This window comes from Desmodus rotundus, chromosome 8 (genome assembly GCF_022682495.2).
Source record: "Desmodus rotundus isolate HL8 chromosome 8, HLdesRot8A.1, whole genome shotgun sequence".
NCBI lineage: Eukaryota > Metazoa > Chordata > Mammalia > Chiroptera > Phyllostomidae > Desmodus > Desmodus rotundus.
Window position 1 is genome coordinate 121,462,980 of NC_071394.1, and position 22,426 is coordinate 121,485,405.

At 39.5% G+C, this 22,426-nt stretch overlaps 1 protein-coding gene across 33 annotated transcripts in view; it reads right to left on the reverse strand.

The window, feature by feature from the left end:
- CLASP2 (cytoplasmic linker associated protein 2) overlaps nucleotides 1-15,167 on the reverse strand; it is a 146,813-nt gene extending 131,646 nt beyond the window's left edge. For 23 of the 33 annotated variants that reach the window (XM_053929956.2, XM_053929961.2, XM_053929952.2 and 20 more), the window contains exons 1-5: nucleotides 14,721-15,144; nucleotides 8,425-8,503; nucleotides 3,921-4,024; nucleotides 1,720-1,811; nucleotides 475-550 (exon numbers count right to left, since the gene is read on the reverse strand). In XM_053929956.2, the coding sequence (XP_053785931.1) occupies nucleotides 475-550; nucleotides 1,720-1,811; nucleotides 3,921-4,024; nucleotides 8,425-8,503; nucleotides 14,721-14,915 (546 nt within the window). In that variant the 5' untranslated portion in view covers nucleotides 14,916-15,144. Of the gene's footprint in view, nucleotides 1-474; nucleotides 551-1,719; nucleotides 1,812-3,920; nucleotides 4,025-8,424; nucleotides 8,504-14,720 lie in introns of all 33 variants that reach the window. The other 10 variants (XM_053929968.2, XM_053929963.2, XM_053929965.2 and 7 more) reach the window with 1 other exon arrangement.
- Between the last annotated feature and the right edge of the window lie 7,259 nt (nucleotides 15,168-22,426).

Consider the following 22,426-nt stretch of genomic DNA (forward strand, 5'->3'; position numbering starts at 1 on the left):
TATACCTATAGTATATGCAGCTTAGGTAAAGAAATTTCTAGCAAGTGATATACCATTGGCACAAATTCCCTTTGTTAAATAGGGTTATGACTGTTGCAAAAAAGTTGTTATGCAACCATTCAAAAATAAAGACAGAAAGCTGACAACTTGTTCTCACAATGAATACTTTGGACTACAGAAGGGAAGCAGATTTATTTGTTACTTAAGTTTCAAACTCAAGAACTATGCTTTAAGTCCCATCTATCCTTAATTCTAGCTAAACAACAAACAAACCTAAGCAACTTAAGTGAATATATAGTGTGTTCCTAAAAACTAACTTTGGTGGATTTTAAAGGAAAAAATGAGGTGAAATTTAATTTCTCTACCCCTTTCCACCCTCTTCATTCTTTTTCTTTTTAAAATGAAATAAGAGCATTGGCAAAGATGGTGCAGCCAAAAAATTAAGTCACCGCTTGAATGTAAACGAAATTTTACCTGACTGCTGGAATCTCCAAAGAGCACACACAAATGCGGTACCAACTTGCTGAGGACTAATGGTTGAGCTCCAAAACTGAATATAATTTGGAAAAAAAAAAAAAAGAGAGAGAATTTAGTTTTAATCAAATGGTAAACAAAACATCATTATACTTTCTTCTTGTCTGTATGAATAAGACAAACATGGTAGAGAGCACAGGCACACATCATTAAAACAGGAAGGATATGAGACATGAGCAAAAACTAATTCTAAACAATGTTAAATATGCAAACCGGAGTAGTCACAACTGACAATGAAAACTGTCAATACAAGATCCAACAGAGCAACATGTTCAACCAATGGCACTCTTAAACCTGGCAACCTCTCAATCACTCAAGAAAATTTGAGCTTTTGCTTTAAAATAGTGATTTTTTTAGACTCTAGGTCTCAAATTTGCATTCCAATAAAATCTTTATTTATGCTTATTAATTTTTGATGAGGTCATGGGTTGAAAGCAAATGATAGAAGAGCCAAAAACCACAAAAGTTGTGCAGACTGAATGCACTTACAAGCTCTAGATGGCAGAAAGGACCACAGAGGAATAAAAGAAAATAAATGAAAGTATAGTTAGAGAAAAGGAAGTAACATTACAGGAAAAGTTGAAAGCTATTATATATTACTATCTTGCTACACAGAACTTGAAAAAATAATCCAGAAAGAGAACAAAAGTTCCAATTTACAATTTTTTCAGATTGGAGTTCTGAGCCCTGTGGCATCTATGCTATCAGAGCTCTGCATACAGCCACCAGGTTCACTGTCTAGTTCCCTGGGAGAGTCCTGTTCAGTCTATGATTTTCATAGCCACCCCCACTGTTCTAGAAAGCCTAGGTGGGGAAATAGCTACAATATCTGAAATACCACTGAGTTAAAAACAGTTCTAAACTGGGTCCAAAACAGAAGTAGATCCTAAGTTATATCAACATATTTGCTATATGAACATCTACTTTGGGTAGCAACTATTCACATAACTAAAGAAAAAACACTTCTCATAACTAATAATTTTAAATTAACAACATGAAAGAGAACAGTATGTACACAAAACAATAAAGGTATCAAATAAAATAAAAACTCTTATACCAGAGAGCAGTTAATAACTATTTAAAATTTATTTCCATAGCTTTCCTTGAGCTTTGTGAAGTGCACACTGCTTTTTTGAGAAAAAACGAAAAACATAGGCAGCTGTTTTCAGGAATCATAAAACTTACATGTTTAAGGTTTCAATAAGACACAGACATACGCCTTCTCGAGATCGAGAATTCTTGTGCTTAAAACCAGAAGCCAACTGTTCCCAAATGTGCTATTTGAAAGAAAAGTAAACATGTATAACAAAAATTAAATTACTCATGATATAATCTTTTATCTATTCTCAACCTTACTACCAACCTTATTGGTAAATGAGTTTTTCCATTGGACTGTTGACTTACCTACAAGTTTTCTAAGACAAATTTGCACTGATGTGCAAATTGTACTCTCGTACAATTTTTAATATCTTACATTTTTAGTTTTTATTTTATATCTTTCATTTTAGTATTATTCTCAGAAAAACTATGTCCAACACCTAAAAACCTTAGAATTGCCAAGGACATGGAATGTGCTCTAAGCTTTAGAAATCTTCAACAACAATGCTACCATTATAAGCCTAGTAGTCCAGTAAGCATTTTAAAAGGTCCAATGTTGCCTGGCAACTACTATAGACTATCACATGGAACAGGCTGTTTCAACATTTTATGATTCAGGCTTTTCTCCTTTTAAGATTGGATCCAAATACAGAAACATATTCAGGCAACTCATTTTATTGCTACCCACTGTAATTTTCTTTCAGAAAAAGCATAAATAAACCCATACAAATAATCCAAAACAATTACATGGTTTTGATATAAGGCGGAATCCAGCTTTATTTTTCCAACTATTTGGTCAATTGTCCCAATCAATTCTTTCTCCACATTTAGAAACACCACCCTTACCATTTACTAAATTCATGTATGCACACACATACACACCCCTTTTCCTGGCATCTATTCTTTTTGAGCTCTGTATTCGGTTCTACTAATCTCTCTCTCTCTCTCTCTCTCTCTGTGTGTGTGTGTGTGTGTGTGTGTGAAACTTTCTGGAAGATAACTTGGAAGTTTAAAAACAAACAAACAAACCTGACTCAGCCCTGGCCAGGTGGCTCAGTTGGTTGGAGCGTCATCCCGTACAACAAAAGGTCACAGGTTCAATTCCAGATCAGGGCACACACCTAGGTTGTGGGTTCAATCCCCGGTCAGGGCCAGTACGGGAGGCAACTGATTGATATATCTCACATCATTCTCTGTCTTTCTCTCTCTCTCTCTGTCTCTCAAATCAATAAACATATCCTCAGGTGAAGATTTAAAGAAAATGACTCAGCAACACCTTCTCTGGAACTCTATACTTACATTTATGTCCAAAGATACATGTACAAGGATGTCCCTTATAGTACTGTTTGTAATAACAGCATGTCAAAAACAAGTTGAAATTTGAACCACTAAACAAGTGTGGAAGGATATCCACCACACCATTAACAAGGACTTTGGTTAAATCTGAGAAAATAGTTCACTTTTGCAATGCAATATCCTTTGGGTTTTTATAAATCATGTAATATCATAATTTTTAACCTATATTTTAAATAATTCAATATATATATTTCAAATTGTAATATTATTCCACTGAACATGGTGGATACCCATGATACTCTTTAAATCTGTGTATACATGTCAACTTATTTCTGCTCCTTTCAAAACACCTCCACATAAGGGCAATTTTTTTCTACTGTACTTATAAAATACAGATCACTGTCATTGACTATACACCTTTTACAATTAGTAACTACCTGTTAAAATAAAAAAATTTTCCTGTCTCTGTAAGAGTTGCAGAAATTAATATAATGTTCAGTATTTCTCAAAACAAGCTTTTGCACTGAACATTTTATAATAATGCAGGTAAAGAAAACCATAAAATCCTAAAAATAATATTCTCAGTACATTGTCAAATCACTAAAATCTGAGTTAGCTTTTTAAAAATACATTAAAGAGTAGAAAATAAGAAAAAGAAAAGCAAAAAGGCAAAAAGTTAAATAGATTTTTTTTATTGTTGTTCAAGTACAGTTATCTCCATTTTCTCGCCTCTACTCCCCCCACCCCCCGCATCTGGCCCTGAACCCCCACCCTCAATCCTTCTCCCCATTGGCTTTATCCTTTATACATGTTCCTTGATGACCCTAGACATTTTATCTTAAATTTCAACCTCTTTAAACCGTTAGCCACAATTCCTTGTTTCAAATTTCAGCTTTCATTTCCCCTGAGGACTGACTTGCTATGATTACCATCTGTCCTACTGATATTTCATCATTAATTAGCAAAATCGAAATTTTAAAATGTAGGCCTACCATGGGCGGTGCTGCTTGATCCATTAACTTCAGTATCAGATTCTGAGCTTCATCACGAACCTTGTCTTTGGCATCTCCCATTCTGTCTATTAAAGCTACAATAACTAGAGAATGAGAAAAAAGAATAAATATTTAAAATTCATCTAAATTATAAACTGTATTTTACAATAGTATAAACGGCAATTGTTTCCATAAATGAAAAGTTACGAGGTAAGCCAATTGTTCACTTCTTTATTCATGAGTCTAATCAAAAATAACTGAGAAGGAACTTCCAAAAGAATACATACAGTATGACATCCACTTATAATAATAATGCTCAAAAAACAGGCAAAACTAACGCTTATTCCATTTAGGGATATGTGCAGATATCAAGGTCTACAGATCAGCAAAGAGCATGATTATCCCAAAGGTCATGACTATGGCTGCCTCCGGAGGAGGGAGGGACGTATCATCAGGAAATGCAGAGAGGGCACATCTAGGGGACTGGTAGAATTTTAGTTTCTAGACCTGGGCCAAGGCAGGTACTGGTCTTACAATTACTCTTCAAATGGTATATGTTCGGTATACACCCTTCTGTACGTGTTACATACTACACTTCACTGACAAAAACAAAAAGCCTAGTATACTGGAATTGAGGTCTTTCTCTACTAGGCCCAACATTGCGGCACTATTCCATAAAAGGAGGGAGGAAAGGAAGGCTAGAGTTCATTTTTGAAATTTTCATGAAAAAAGGTTTTGTAACTATAAATCAACAGAGCAACACAGAGAGATAACATCTATTATGGGTAAGGGTAGAGAGAACTGGAGAGGGGGGCTAGAATTCAGAGGGCACAGGTTCTAAAGTCAGCTCATAGGGCAAAAATATCTTACAGTTGAAATTATCTTTCTGTAATCCTTTACATTACCACTACCACTTAGTGAGATCTATGACACATTATTTAATCTTTTTGTCTTTATTTCCTTAACCCATAAACATTTGCAGCAGTACTCACTTCAGAAGATTCCTGAAAATTAAAATACAGTTCGACAACTCAGAGAATGAAGGGCACTGAGCAAGCACTCTAACATATCACCTACTATCCCCAATCACCCTGCATGATTGAAAGCAAAGAAATTAATGTCTTTTGTTTTTCTTTGACATTACAGCTATAGCCTTACTTTCTCTGAGGCAATGGAGGCTAAGTCCTAGGTTAAAGAAGGAAAGGAGCTCTGCCCACTGGTTGGCTCAGGTGGTTGGAGCATCCTTCCCTACACCAAAAGGTTGCCGACCAGTCAGGGCACAAACCTAGGTTGTGGGTTCGATCCTTGGTCAGGCTGTGTATTGGAGGCAACCAATCATCTCTCCCCGTCCCTTACTCTCCCTCTAAAATCAACAAATGGACCCTCAGGTGAGGCTTTACAAAATTTTTTTAAAAAGAATCATGGAGTAAAGAAAAATTCAGTGTAGGGTACGGTTATTCTGTAAAGCTCCCAGATATTACCTAAAGTAAATCTTTAAAAGAAAAAGAAAGGACCATGGAGAAGAGGATAGGATTTCAAAAATAAAGAACACAGTAGGGTGTAAGCAAGTTAAGCCAGAGCTAACATGACTGAGCAAGTTTCTGATTAGCTAGAATGGAGAAGAGTATTTGCTGAAGATCACAAATAAATAATGCTACTGAAATGGAGAAGGGACACATACGCTGAGAGAACTGGAACACCAAAGAGAGCAAAAGGAAGTAAATTCTGAAAGCAGAACAGTCCCGGGAGGCAAGAAACTAGGATTCTGGTCCCAATATTCCCACAGCCTCACTGTGAGCAGTCAGTACGTTCAACCCCATCTGGCCCTCCTTACATCTGAAAAATAAGTGACATATGTAATACCCAGAATTACTCTCAAGTCTAAATACTGCCTATAACAACTAATAATAGGGAGCTACTCCAGAACAGGGGTCACAAACATAAACACCTACAATCAGGGAGGTATGGGAAGTGCTGAAAATGAACCAGGTCTAAGAACTGCAATATTCCAAACTCGCTATATTGTAACTGACATTCTCAGTTATGAGGAGACAAGGGGAAATGGGGGAGACTTATGAAATGAAAAGCTCATGATCCAGACAAAAGGGAAGTTAAATACAGCTTCAGTCAATAATTCCACGTGGGAGTGGAAGGTCAGGGTTGCCATATTGACCAATTTTTCAAGACAAGCCATAAATAAGAATTTTTAAGTAAAACTTGCTAATGTTAAACACTGATTCAAAATGTTTTAAGAAAATACACACATAAAACACGTTCATAGAGCAAAGTTTTAAATACCTATGATAGGATTTTAAGCAGGACACTGACATAGTAAAAAAATCCTCTTTTCAGAAGATATTCAACAAAGAATGAATTGAAACCAGGTATTAATTTAAAAAGGAATAGTAGCCCTGGCTGGTGTGGCTCACTTGGTTGGAGCGTCATCGGGTAACCCGAAAGGTCGCAGGTTCAATGCCTGGTCAGGGTACATGCCTAGGTTGCAGATTCAGTCCCCAGTCTGGGCACATCCAAGAGGCAACCAATTGATGTTTCTATCTCACATGGATGGTTCTCTCCCTCTTCTCCCTCTCTTAAAATCAATAAGCATGTCCTCCGGTGAGGATTTAAAAAAAAAAACCCCGGCCAAGTAGCTCAGTTGGTTGGAGCATCGCCCCAATGACTGTGGGTTCAATCCCTGGTCAGGGCACAACCAAAGAATGCATAAATGGGTGGAGCAACAACAAACTGATGTCTATCTCAAGTTGTTAATAATAATAATAATAATAGTGATGATGATGATGTCAGGGGAGCTAAGATGTTTCTGCTGAAAGGATAGCCAGACAATAAAAATAAAAGTGGAAATTGGGCCCTGGCTGGTGTAGCTCAGTAGGTTGAGCACGGGCTTTGAACCAAAGGGTTGCCAGTTTGATTCCCAGTTGGGGCAGATGCCTGGGTTGCGGGCCAGATCCCTGGTGGGAGGTGTGTGAGAGGCAACCACACATTGATGTTTCTCTCCCTCTCTTTCTTCCTCCCTTCCCCTCTCTCTAAAACTAAATAAATAAAATCTTTATAAAAAAGTGGAAATTGGCAAATTTGGTGGCATACAAAAATATGAAGAAAAAAAACTGACCAAAGATAATTCGAAAGTGTGATGATACATTATGAAACATTAACTTAATCCATGAAAGAAATTAACAAACATCTGAGGTTACCCTTAGGTGTTTCTATATAACAAGGAACCAAATCCACTCACGATAACACTCCAAAGGCACAGGAAGGTCACTCAGGTTTAGAAAATAGGTCAGAGACAGCTCTGTAATCCTAACTACTATACAAAGAAGAGCACTGTACTGGTATAATGCCCTTCTTTACAAACACGCTGTAAATGCGGCTCCAAGTATGGCTGGGAGCCCAGGAGCAGTGTACAAACTATTTGTGGTAAGAAAAATTGAGAGTGTTTATATAACACAGTTTTTGAACAATCTGACCAAAGTAATTTTATGTTTGTTAAATCTAATAATAAAAAAATTGGGTCTTCTATTTTTTTCATTTCACTGTAACTTATTTTTATTGCATTTTACAAAATATTGGTCTACAACAGACAAGCAATGAAGAAACTAGTCCTTCACAACAGATAGTTTGAAAAGTGGTGCTGTAGATTATATTATACATTTTAATATGTTACCAAAAGAGTAAAAATATAGCAAAATTTTTGAAAATAAAAAGTAAAAATTTATTAGCACTATATTTAGTAAGTTTCTTGCTTCTCTTTCTTTGTCTTGAGGAAGTATAATTATCTATTTGAATATGCTTAAAATATTTTATGACTGGGTAAATTATAATGCTAAGCAACAGATCTCCATGTTGTACAAAATTACATTTTTGAGTTTATAGAGAACTAGTGCTATTAGACAAAAACTATGAGAAAAATCTGTATGTCAAAATCTACAATAATTTTACTTATTTATTTTTACCCTCACCTGAGAACATACCTACGGACTTTAGAGAGAGGGGAAAGGAGGGTGAGACATGGAGAAATACTGATGTGAGACAGAAATACTGGCTGCCTCTTGCACCTGCCCCAACCAGCAACCGAACTCACAACCTAGGCATGTGCCCTGATCTGGAATCAAACCTGTGACCTTTTGGTTTACAGGACAATGCTCCAACCAACTGAGCCACACTAGCCAGCACTACAGTAATCTTTACTTTTTAAAAATTTTTAAAGATTTTATTTATTTATTTTCAGAGAAGGGAAGGGAAAGGGAGAGAAATATTGATGTGAGAGAGAAATGAGAGGCAGGGAGGGAAATATCGATGTGAGCGAGAAACACTGATCAGTCGCTTCTGGTATGTGCCCCAGCCAGGGACTGAATCCACAATGCCAGCGTGTGCCCTGACCAGAAAACAAACCAAAGATCTTTCGCTTTGAGGGATAGCGTCCAACCAACTGAGACACACTGGTCAGGGCTGCCATAATTTTTAAATGAACAAGTTAACTTACCCATTGCTACATAGGACTTAAATCGTGTTGATAATCTGTCCACAAAGGCACTTAAAATTTCCAATCCCATTAATGATACCTAGAGAATGAAAAAAAAATTTTAATATAAATTACCTATACATACGTTAATATCAGTTTATAATTGCTGACATACAAAGACATTCATATAATATCAAATTTTTAAAATTATAAAAAGACTGAAGTTTTCAGGAGTGAATAGTCGTGAGGTTAGGGTACCCTACTCTCAAATGGTTCAATAATTATAATAATAATGTGTAAATATGCAGGAAGATAGTGATAAAACATATTAAGCAAAATGTTAATAATTGGTAAGTTAGGTGAAGGGTACACAGTTCACCTACAGCTTTCCCATAATGCTGAAATGCTTCCAACATAAATACAGTTAAGAATTAAAAGGGATCTTTAAATACAGAGAAATTCCAGCTTCTGTCTAGGAAGAAGAAACTGGAAAAAACATCACTTCCACTATAACAAGAGAAAGCCAAATAATCCATAAAACCGTTACTATTTTTTAATCCATTAGAAAGCTTAGGCTACAGAATAATCAACTAGCCTGAAATCAGAGGAAAGACATACCCCCAAGGAGAGATGGGACACAAGCAGTAGGTCACATGTGGCAGAAGACAGAAAAAAATGAAGCGCTATACAAGTGGGTAAGACGAATTCAGCTACATTTAAGTCACTGGTAATAGCTGAGTGTGGGCCAGCATTAAAGCACAGAAACCCTAGTGGTCACAGACACAAGGAGAGCTCACACCCACTTGCAGGCTCTTTCTAGTGGACATTTGTAATTAAGAGTGAAGACAGGGCAGGAGATGGGAAGGGAGCAGCTAACTCTGCAAGCAGGATGCAAACCTTCCCCATACCCTTGCCCTAAAAGAAACAAAAGTTGAAGCTACTGAGGGAAAGACAAACACTGTCACCCCAAAACACAGATTAAAAACTCAAAACAATTGAGTAAAAAGGGGGAAAGAAGCCTCTCTTCCTCAGAGGGAGGAGCAGAAAACCATCCTAGGCTCAGATGATTCAAGGTCTCCAGCTGAGATAGAGCAGGGTATCTGATGAAGCCTCACCCCCAAGACCAAATCAATGACCTGCACACTTTAAATGGGTGAATCCTATCAATGAGTTGTTTAAAAATATAACTGAAAATTCACAAATAGACTCACTCAAAAAATTTAACAGATAAAAGCAGTATCTCAAATCAGCAGGCAAAACATGCACATTTATTAAGCTTTCACTTAGGAATCTATCTCTAAGATGTATCAGCAAATTATGAAAAAACACGCATAGATTATACATTATAAGTTTCTGGAAATTATTCAGAAGTTCACCAATAAATAAGGTATATACACACTATAGGTACTATAACACTTGAAAATGAGGACTATCCTAATTCTGGTACTAAAATGACTTTCAAGATATATTGTCAAGTAAAAGAAGCAAGTTGGGGAAATGTATATATGTATTTTAAAAAGGGACTGCAAGTAAGTATAGATGGTTACAAATGTTTATTTAAAAAAACAAAGCCCTAACTAGTGTAGCTCAGTGGGTTGGGCATTTTCCTGCAAACTGAAAGGTTACCAGTTTGATTCCTGGTCAGGGCACATGCCTGGGATGCAGGCCAGGTCCTCAGTAGGGGGCGTGTGAGAGGCAACCACACATTAATGTTTCACTCCCTCTCTTTCTCCCTCCTTTCTCTTCTCTTTAAAAATAAATGAAATCTTTTTAAGAAAAAGGGAGACTGTAAGAAATCATATAGCTGGACCAACAGCTTCATTGCATATCAGGGAATGCACAATGATGTGGAATTCTAAGTGTATAAAAAAGGATGAACAACTTCTGTCAAAATATACAGTTTCCATAATCCCAAAGAATTTATGCCAGAATATGGCTTTAAAGTGTAAAAATTTAATAAAGTATGTAATTGAAAAAGTTTCAAAATATTGTAATTCACAGTAGAAAGTTAATGACAGCTTTCAGGTATTGCTCTAAATCAGAATACTTACTATAGAGAATCATTCAAAGTTTAAAAACAGATCATTACTTTTTATCTTCAAAATGTCAAGGCTGTGACGTTTGGATATGTATAATTACTTAGAATATATAATTTATATTGACATTTGATATATTTTGAGAAGGAAATTAAATTGATTAATCTCATATTTAAAAAAATGATATATTTTAAGAAATTAATGGTTTATAAAAAATACAATCATGGTGATGCTGACACTGGAAAGTATCATCCTTCAAAAGGCAAAAGGATTCTGAAAAAAAAGACTTGAAATCCTAGCACATTACCTAGCCCAGCACTAAAGTTATAATAGAAATGCTATTTATTATTTTCTCCACTTTTTATAATCAACTTACTGTTATAGTTGCAGATATGATGTAAAAAACTGAAAGCAGAGCTGACAAGTGATAGGATGCTGAAGAGGTTTACAAAAGGATGGAAAAGGAAAAAGAGTAGGAAGACCCTAACCTCCCTAGGTTCAAGTACTCCTCCAACAATTTACCAGGTCTATGACCTAAAGCAAAATACACCTTTTCTACAAAATGAGAAAAATAATTGCACCAACTTTCTAAGGCCATCTTAAAGAGTAAGATGAGGTAATGCAAATAAACCACATTGAGACAGTGCTTGATACTAAGGACTCTTTAAATGGTGATACTGATGATATTTAATTGCATTTTATAAAGACATTTTACTGTCATAATGAAATGCCTTTTAAAATTTGGGGACTCCTGAAATCACAGGACTGTCTTTAGCAAAAATTAAATGCCAAATATATTATATATACCTGTTTCCATACTTTTCATCTTCAAGTCTGACCTCTCCACTGAACTTGACCCCAACTGCCTGTTTAAATCTCAACTTGGATGTTAAACAATCCTCTCAGATCTAACAACATAGTCAAACCAAACATTTTACTTCATCCAACTTATTCTCTCAATCTTCATTTCAGTAAACAGCACCCTCTATTGGTGCCCAAGCAAAGCAATTATCCTTAATTCCTCTCTCAACCCTCACACTCATTCCAAGGTGAGGTCCTGCTGGCTCTGTCCCCAATTTGTATCCCAAATCTTCCACACTGCCAATGTGACCATACCAGCCTCAGCCACCATCATTTCCCTGCTGCTTCTGTTGCTCCTTTACAGAGACTACACTCCTCAAAAAATTCCCCTCTCCAATGATTTAGAAGAAAATCCCGTAAGCCTCTTCCCACCTGCCTCCCCAACTTCATCTTTCGTAACACCTCACTCACTTGTTAAGCTCTAGCAATGCTGGTCTTCTTCATGTTCAAGGAAACTAGGGCCTCTGTATTTGCAGTTTCCTCTGCCTGAATCTTTCTTCACTCCTACACTTCTTTCACAACTATAGTCAAATTTCACCTCACTTCCTTGCCTACACAAAATAGTCTCACTGCACCCTCGTACTTTTAGAAGCACTTGTTACCTGAAATTATCTTATTTGTATACCCATCCACCTTCCTCTTTCTCATAGGACTTCCACCACCGCAGGGATCTCACTCTCCAACCTCATTTAAATCACCATCTCTTGAGGTCTTCAGAGACCAGCTATTTACAATTCAAACACCTGCATCCCGCCCAACACTCCCTGTTCCCTTCTCTGCTTTCCTCCAAAGTCAATGTCGCCATCTAACATACAGACTTTGTTCTTTACCTTGTTTACACTGTCCCCACTAAAATCTAAATCCATAAAGGCAAGGGCTTCTGTCTTTCTGTTTCTATTGCATCGGAAGTGTCTAGAAAGGAGGTCCTCAATAAATATCGAGGCTGAATGAATGAGTTTTGCTAGTCTTGCTCACTACTGGATCATCAGTATAGAGAACAATACCCGGGATATAGTACAGTCACTCAAATTCACTGAAGCAATGACAGTTATCAAAGACACAAATCTGAGGTGCTAGCAAATTCAAAGAAAAATTTTATTTTGTTCAGCATAATTTAAAATTTAAGTACAACTATCTGTGTGTAGTTCAAAAAAATTCTGATATACTTTTTCCAAGAGTTAAATATTTTCTTGTATCTTGAGTAAAAAATGATGATCTAGTTTGGTAACTAAATTTATAAACCTCCCCCCTCCCCGCAAAAAACAATTAGAATGTCTTCTCTCTAACAATGTCCGAAAAACTTCCATACAGCATTCCGTAGAAAGGAGAGAAGTAATGATTCAGGAGGGAGAGAGCAGAACTGATGGATTAAGGGCTCTGAGGAGGCAAGACGGCATAGGATCTAATATGCGTGTGGAGGGGTCGGTATAACAAAGACCATTCATTCACTGTAACCGAGAAGAAAGTAGAATATATGGGCACAGCTAGAAGGAAGTGTGTAGATAAGGTTGTAGGCACGGATGGCAGTTCTCTTCTGATTGCTGACATTGTCTCAAGCTATAGTATCTACTGAGGAGCGTGGGGAGAATGTGTAATAAAAAGATGAGAATTCGGGTCAAATCTGATGCACTGGCCTGATGGATGCGAACTCTTAAGGATCAGTTAAAGGAAAACACAGCAGAGGCTTAAAGAAAAATTGGGATTCTGCGGTATTACAGAAGCCAAGAGTGTTCCAAGAGATGAGACTGCTCAACTGCCATTCACTGATGACACATCTGAAGAGTGAAATGGCCCATAGCCAGTGCTTAAGAAGGGGGGGTAAGCCCTACTATTGGATAGGACAGTTCTAAATATTATTACTAGATGTGATTCTTGCTAAGTGTTAAAATGCAGCATAGTATTTTACAGATGCAGCTGTAAACAGGCTGAGTTTGACAGGAACTCAACAGGGATGAATGCAGCTGCAAAGAAGAGTCTATAAGCAATGGCTAAGCCTCCCTTTGGAGAGGCAGAGCTTTGGATATGAATCTCCTGTATCCTTTACCTGCTGCAAGAAAACTATCTTGTGACAACCATGACTCATCTTTGAACTGAGTTCGAGTTCCCAAACATGACCAAAGAGCTGACTTTCTGAAACAGCCTATGCAGCAACATAAAATCAACTATCTTAGTGTTTATATGCCCTTCTTTCCGTTAGTAAATTTATCTTGCTTCTTCCAGAGAAATAAGAATAATCCCCAAACAGTAATGATATATTATTAGTAACTTTTTTCACATTTAAAAAAAAATGAGATAGTATGCAATGAACCATCAAGGGGGTAATTTTCATACTACAATCCTATAAAAGTCAATCCTTTTCAAAACTCACATAAATTTCACTATCAAATCTTCCTAATAACTCTAGAGTATGCATTTCTTCTCTATGAGGACAGTTTTCAAAGTCCAGCCTATTCACTAAGCTACACAATACATTACCAAGAAGAATCACTTCACTTCATTCCGCTCATGGCAGGTTTGGCCAGCATGTTAAAGCAACACTGCCACCAGAAGACTGGAAAGAAAAGTAACTGCTAAACACTGCAGTACAGGCTAATTACAGAACATTCGCCTGGCTTCCCAACGTGGCTACTACTTGCCTACTACCAGCTCATCAGAAACACTCATTCCTTCCGTACTTCATTCATTCATTCATTCATTCATTCATTCATTTACTTATTTTTCTGCATCAGCTAACCGGCCAGGACACGGTTTCAAATCCGAGTCAGTCCTCAACTGAGTCAAAACGAAATGACAGAGAGCATTCAATCCCTCTCTGTCGATATTAAGTAAAAAGCAATTAAGTAATGCCCTAGGGTCAGCATCTTTTCATTAGATTTAACAGTACCTGATTAAGCTCTAAAGGGGCCTTAGAGATGAAGAGCACAACCTCCCAGACACAAAAATTATAAAAGAAAGAAACAGGAGATGAAGGATAAAAATCACTTATTAAAGATGGATTTACTTGATATCTCTTTAAAAGTTGTATTTTAATGTCCTATGTCTTGGTCTAGGTAGTGTTTACATAGGGATGCAAAAAGTCTTCGTGCCCTCTACGTACGTAATTTATCACTGGTTTTTAAAAAAGTAATGATTAAACACCGTGTCCTAATACCAATAAAGCAGGACCGTGTCAGGGAATCGCTGAGTTTGTCACTGCTCACAGCTGCGGAAAAAACTTGGTCGCGGTGGGAAGTACCTCCCCTTCACCGGCCCGGAGAGGCAGGCTCGCCGGAGGACCCGCGTGTCCAGGGGTCTCCCCCTTACTGCGTGGTTCCGAGGAACCAGGCGCACACCAGAGACTCGCCAGGCCGCCCCGCACGCCCGGATTAAAGGGCTGGCCGGGGAGGGCGTGCCCGGCCCAGCCGCGCCGCCCCCGCTCACCCGGTAGTTGCTCGAGCCCACCCAGCCGGTGAGTGCGTCGATCGTCTTGCCCAGGCGGCCCAAGTCCTCCTCCAAGTCCGGGACGGCGCCGGGGGCGCCGAGGTAGAGCAGCATCTCCTGGCCGACCTGCAAGCGGCTGCCGACGTCCTTTTGCTGCACCTGGGCGCTGAAATACTCCATGCTGCGGGGCTCCATGGTCGCGGCCGCCCGCTCGCCCGCCTGCCCGTGAGGGGCCAACTTTCGCCGAGAGCCGCCCCACCTCCAGTGTGGGTCCCCGCGGGGACGGGCGCGACGCGCTGGGTCCGGCCGAGGCGCGGCGAGCGGGGCGCGGCGGGCGGAGGGAGCAGCGCCAGACGCCTGGCGGCCCCCAAACTAGTCAAACTCGGCGCCCCCCGGCACCCAGCCCGCTTCAGAGGCCGCGGCCGTCGGCGACGTCAGCACGCGCGTGACGTCAGCGCGACGTAGGCGAGCGCCCGCCTGTCGGGAGTGGAGCTGTGCGGCGGTGGCGGCCGCGGCCAATGCGGAAAGCTCTGGGTGGACTGGGCCCCCGGGGGAGGGCAATAAGGTGGCTTCGGTCGGCAGACCCTGGAGCCCGACGCTTCTCCGCCACGCGTATCACAGCACCCTGTTTCGCTTTGGAAAATACAGAACGCTTCCCAGTTTTCCTCCCCTTAAAACTGATACTTGGGAAGGTCTCTGGAATTTGGAATCCCTCCTCCCCAGCCCCAGTCCCGTGTTTTCAACCTGGTGGAATACACTCCTTCATTAAAAATATATATATATCATGACCCCTGTTTCCAGCCACCACCACCCCTGGTTGGGTGACCGTATGCTTTTCTTCTTTTTTTTAACCGAACTTTAGTTTCCGTAGAGTAAAATGCACAGATTTTGAATATGCAGTCCATGAGTTTTGGCAAATGTATTCACCGGTGTAACCAGCACCCCAACGAAGATGTAGCACATTTCCACACTCCAGGAACTTTCCGGGGAATAACCACTGCCTCCCCAGGCAATTCTAATCTGATTTCTATCATCTAAGCGTAATTTTTCCCATTTTTTCACATCACATAACCTAGTACAGTCTGTACTCTTTGAGTCAGGCTTCTTACTTAGCTTGATGTTTCGAGATTCATTCCCTTAATGTTGGTGTGTTAGTCGTTCCTTTTTGTTGCTATTGTCCATTGTATGGAAGCACCACAATTGTTGACTTACCTGTTTACAGACGTTTGCATTGTTTCCAGTTTTTTTTATAATTATGAATAAAGGTGCGTTAATGTTCAAGTCACTGTGTGAACAGTTGTTTTTATTTCTCTTGGGTAAATACTAAAGACTCCGGGGGAGCTAAAAAATAATAACAGTTTTCTTCCCACCTTCTAAATTCTTCTAGCTGGGTTAATAAGTTAACAGATTAACAGGAGAAAAGCAATTTTAATACATGGGCACATGGAATTAACATAAGCACAAAAATTCCAAAGATAGGTAAAATTTGGTATATATGTTATTTTGGAAAAGGAAAAGGGAGATCTTAGATTGCAAAAGTGAGAATGAGCCATTTGCAGGTGAAGAAGAGCAAAACACAAGGCAGGTAAAATTTTGCTAGGAAGCCCAGGAAAAAATGAGACACTGAGGCAGGATCAAGTACACAGGCTCCTGCTGACACCCTCCCATCTACTCTACTCAATTCAGATTAAGCTGAGTTTAAGATTTCTTTCCCAGAGCGAGTTTTTCCATCCGAATCTCTTAGGCAGGAAAGTGAAGGAGAGTCAAATATTCTGAGTCTTTTCTGAATAACCAGCTTAAAAATCAATATCCCAAAAGCCAAAACTTTGGTTCCCTTCAACTGGAATTACTGTTATAACTGTATGTTTAACTTTAGAAGAAACGGCCATATTACACTCCCTCCAGCAGTGGTTGAGAGGTCCAATTGTTCCACATACTCCACAATATTTAGTAAGGTAGAGGTTACTAGTTTTAGTCATTTTAGTGGGTGTAAAGTGGTCTATAATACAATTCCAAATGCACACTGTATTTATCTTCATGCCAATTATTTCCAACCACAATTTAATAATTATCTGTATAATATCTGTCTCTTCCACTATACGGAAAGCTCCAGGATCACTTGTTTTCCCTCCGATGGTGCTTGGCAAACAGTGAGCGCCCAATCAATTTAAGTTGAACAAGTGAATGAAATCGACACTGGACATGTTCACGGTAACAAAATAATAACAACAATAAGAAGACACTCCAAATTCAAATAAACCTGACTTTTTCTGTTTATTCTGAGGGTTTTCTCCCTATATTTCCTGTGTTTCACATTGTATTGTGTTGTAACGTTTCTTCCATCTTTAATTCACTGTAATCTCCCTGAAGCTGGACCTCGAGCAAGTAAGTTGTTCTTACTATGCCTTGTGTGTCAAAGTTCAGTACATAAAGGGTTGCAGAGGAATAGAAAGAGCGGGTCCTGTCCCCAAGATGTTTACACTTTAATTGCCAGTGATCAGGTGCAATATGGAGCATAGAAAAAGTAAAATATAGGAGACCTGGATACTAAGTTCAGCCCTACCTGTCTCTCTTATCAAAAGTGATGGCTGCTGTTAGTCCTGTGTTGTCTCCATTCACTTATCTGAACTTAAGTCAAGAATCACACTAGCTAGTTCTGTAAGTTATACCTAAATAGTCTTTAAGTTATAAGATAATATGATGGCGTTTGAATAACCCTGCAAATAACTATGAGATCTTAGTAAACACTGGTTACTATTATCTATACATACCTTATGTGTATGTATCTCATTAATTCATCAACAAATATCTTCAGAGCACTTATATGCTAGACACTGTGCCAGGTTCTATAGATACAAAGTTTGTTTAGGTCTGGTATCCACCCACAACAAACTCAGAGAGAGACAAGAAAATCGACATTTCCAGGATGCTATGATAGGGTAAGCAGAGGGTTTTTGGAAGCCCAGATGAAAGACTCCTTGTGTAGATGGCACTGAGAATGGGGATAGGAGAGCTATAAATCAGAGAAGGCTTCCTGGAAGAGTCTGTGTTTAACTTGAGGTTTTTAAATTATATTTTATTGATTATGTTATTACAGTTGTCCTAATTTTTCCCACTTTGTCCCCTACCACCCAGTAACCCCCACTCCCTCAGGCAATCCCCCTATTGTTCACATCCATGGGTCATGAGTAGGTTTTTTGGATACTCCATTTCCTATACTTTACTTTATATCCCCAATGCTATTCTGTAACTACCTATTTGTACTTCTTAATCCCCTCACCTGTTCTCCCATTCCCCCACTTCCCCTCCCATCTGGCAACCATCAAAACACTCTCCATTTCCATGATTCTATCCATTTTTCTTGTTTGTTTTTTGGATTCTATTGCTGGTAGATATGTATTTTTTGCCATTTTATTGTATATAGTTTTGATCTTCTTTTTCTTAAATAAGTCCCTTTAGCATTTCATTTAATGATGGTTTGGTGATGACTCCTTTAGTTTTTTTTTTTCTTGTCTAGGAAGTTATTTATCTGCCCTTCAATTGTAAATGATAGCTTTGCTGGATAGAGCACTCTTGGCTGTAGGTACTTGCCTATCAGGACTGAATGTTTCTTGCCAATTCCTTTTAGCCTGCAAAGTTTCTTTTCAGAAATCAGCTGACAGTCTTATAGGAACTCCCCTGTAGGAAACTAACTTCTTTTCTCTTGCAGCTTTTAAGATTCTCTTTGTCTTTAAGCTTTGGCATTTTAATTATGATGTGTTTTGGAGTGGGTCTCTTTGCATCCATCTTCTTTGGGACTCTGTACTTCCTGGATTTGCATGTCTATTTCCTTCACCAAATTAGGGAAATTTCCTTTCATTTTTTTTTTTCAGATAGATTTCCAATTTCTTGCTCTTTCTCTTCTCCTTCTGTCACCCCTATTATGCGAATGTTGGACCTCTTGAAGTTTTCCCAGAGGCTGCTCATACTATCCTCATATTTTGGGATTCTTTCTACTTGTTGTGACTGGTGTTTTTTTGCTTCCTTATGTTACAAATCATTGATATGATTCTTGGCTTCATCCACTCTACTGTTGTTCCCCTATAAATTGTTCTTCATTTCAATTAGTGCACCCTTCCTTTTGTACTGAATTTTTTTTCTATGCTGATGAGGTCCTCACTAAGTTCCCTAAGCATCCTTATAACCAGTGTTTGAACTGTGCATCTGATAGATTGTTTATCTCCATTTCATTAAGCTCTTTTTCTGGAGTTTTATCTGTCCCTTCATTTTGGCCCAGTTTCTTTATCTCCTCATTTTGTCAGCCTCCCTGTGTTTGTTTCTATGTATTAGGTAGAGCTGCTTTGACTCCATGTATTGGTAGTGTGGCCTAATGTAATAGGTGTCCTGTAACGTCCAGTGGCACAGTCTTCCCCATCATCCAAGCTGGGCACTCACGTTATACCCTTTGTGTGGGGTGAGTACATCCTCCACTTATAGTTGAGCTTTCTTTGCTGTTGGCAAATCAATGGGAGGGATTTACCTAGGCCAGTCAACAACAAGGCCTGGCTATGACCACTGACCACCAACCTCTGCCCTCCGTGGAGGGTCAGCTGTGCTGGAGCAGGGTGGTGGTGCTCTGATGTGGTCTGTAGCTGTCCACTGGGTGTGCTGGCCCTGGGGTTTCCCAGATGGTGCAGGCCAAGGTCAGCCCCTACCTGTGTTTTGCCAGGGACTACCCTGCCTGAGCTATAAAGCAATCTGAGATGGCTGCTACTTGTGCTGGGCTCGGAGATTCCCAGGTGAAGCCAAGCTGTGAATCTAGGCTGGCTGCTGCTAGTGCCAGACCTGGGGCTCACTGAGGCCAGCTGTTGCTTGTTTGAGAGGATTTAGGAAGTTGTGCAGCATAAGCCAAGACTAGACATTCATATGGAAAAGCAGCTTGGGTGGACCCATAAGTTTGGTGGGGTGGAATCTATGGTGATCTCCAAGGTGGGTCAATAAGTGTTAGCCAGGTTGATGGAATCTCAGATATGGCACCAGCTTGCTGGCTCTGTGGAGGGAGGGTTTAGAAAAGGGACAATGGCATCTGCTTGCCTTAATGCCAGACACTTCAGTTCCTCCCTGTATGCCACTCGTGCCTTTCAAGCTGCAACCCTGGTGCTGGAACTCAGAGGGAGTGAGTGTGAGTAGGTGAGTCCATGCGTATGTTCTTTAAGAAGAACTGGTTGGGGCTTCTGAAGTTTCTTCCACTGACTCAATCCCCGCTGGTTTTGCAGCCAGAAGTTGTGAGGCCTTATCTTTCTGGCACTGGAACCTGGGGCTAGGGGGCCTGGTGTGGGGGTGGGACTCCTCGCTCCCAAGATATCCCTACCAAATTTTTATTCACCATATATGGGCGAGGGACCACCCTGTTCTACATCTGCGCCCCTCCTACCAGTGTTGATGGATTTGGTTTCTTTAATTCCTTACTTGTTAGACTTCTATTCAATTCGATTTCTGTTGTGTGAAGAGGCAAGCCATGTCTGCCTATGCCACCGCCTTCTAAACTGAGTTTTAAGGATATGTAGGAATTGGCTAATTAAAGAAGTGGTTTCCTGGAGAATAACAAGTTTATTTATAAGATGTAGTGTCAACTATGTTAATTTAACATTTGTTATTATCATTACACACCTATTACAAAATCTGTGTATTTCTCCCTATTGCTGTTGTCTGTCCTAGGCCAGACATCATTAGAACAGAAAGTTCTCAAAGTTTCTAGTTCACAGCACTCTTACAGGATCCTCATTTTTTTCACATACTCCTAGATCAAAACAAACAACAACAACAAAAACACTCCCCCACTGAATGAATATTCATGTTTTAACATCTTCGTAGGTATATGAAAAAATACACATAAATTGGAAAAAATACATTTTTATTTCATTCTTAAATAACCACACTTACGTGTTAATGAGATGTCTGTGCCTGCCGGTCACTGCACCACTTCTCGAACCTTGGAATCAGACCGGATACCGCCATCTTCCATCCTGTTGTACGCTGATGTCCCTGCAGCACGTGCTTTTCATCACAGCAACCTCAGAAAGCACAGCCTCACCAAGACACGATATCACAATTTACTGTTGAAACTGTGAACTCCCTGGAGCCAGTAGTTCACTCCACGTCTAACAGATACCAATTTTTCCCTTTAAGACTTCAAATATCCTGCTCTTGGTGAGTTTGCTGCAGCACTCTAAGGTGCCTGACCATGCAGTTTAGGAAGCTTGGCAGACAGATGCCTGATGATGCTCAGATTAGCAGAGAGACAAAGAATCAGAAATGCAAGTAGTAGCTCTTCCAGAGAGGAGGCATGGGTCCAGTGAGAGCTGGGCTTCCTAAGGGCTGTTGCCTAAAGAGCTCAGCTTAACATACGGTTAAGTCTTTTAATCCTCCAGGCAAATCTGTATGGAAGGTATTACATCTCCATTTTAGAGAAAGCTGAGGCTCAGGGCTTACGTCTCCAGTCTTACTCATGATTTCAGATCCATGATTTAAACCCAGGAAATATGGCTTCTGTGGTCTCCCAAGTACTCTTAAAGGAAAGAAAATGAAAACAAAAGTTAGAAATGAACTAGCAAAATAATAACACCCTTCGTGCATGTGGCAGTCTTTCTTTAACTATCTGTATAACATTTTCGCTTAGAACCTTCCTTTCTCTTCATTCCTCGTGAAAAGAAAAGAATAAGGAGATGAAGGAAATGGGTGGGAGTATTAGGGAACATAATGGTGTAGGAAACATCTACATTCTTTCATAATCAGTTACTAAAACATATCTGGGAGCACAAGTCTATTTTTAACTGGCAACAAGACTGAAATAGATCATTTAAATACAGGAGACCGACTTCCTGACCTATTTGTTCATTATTTGTGATAATAGTGGAAACTTTGAGTGGAATTTGTTCTGACACAGGACTTTATTTTCCACATGAAGACTAAGAGACAAATCACCACTCCGCTAGCTGGATACCATACTTCAACAAATATGCATGAAGAAGGGCACTGGGTTAGGTACTAGAGTGGGAGTGGGGCATGGGATGGCCCACCAAAGATAGATCACAAACCCTTCTCAAAGCTGGAGAGGGATATGTACATGAATGTTCAGACCACCTTCATTCATATCAGCTCAAACGGGAAACACCCTAACTGTCCGGCAGCTGGAAAATAGATAATTATGGTATAGTCATACAATGGAACTCTGCAAAGTGATAAAAAACAAACTACTAATGCACTCAACAGTGAGGATGAATCTCAAAAATGTCATGTTGAACACAGGATCCCCGACATAAAAGAGTATATACCCTGTGATTCTGTTGACGTGGAGTTCTGATACAGGGAAACCTCATCATGGTTTTGAAAGTTGGAAGAGTGGCTGCCACAGCGCCTGGGAGTTGGAGGGTACTGACTGGGAAAGGACCTGCGAGAACTTGTCCCGTGTCTCAGTCTGCGGTGAAGAGCGCAGTGCACACGTAGGAAGAAGTTCAGCAACGTGTGCACTTCAGATTAGTACGTGACCCGTTGACTACATTTATGTTATAACCAATAAAAAACAGGAAAAAATAGAAAAGATTAAAAGGAAAATAAGGAACAAGGGAGTTACAGTCTATTGCAGTGCTATCCAATTGAAATATATATGTGAGAATAACATATATGTGATTTGAGTTCTTCTGGTAGCCACACAGGGCGGGGCAAAC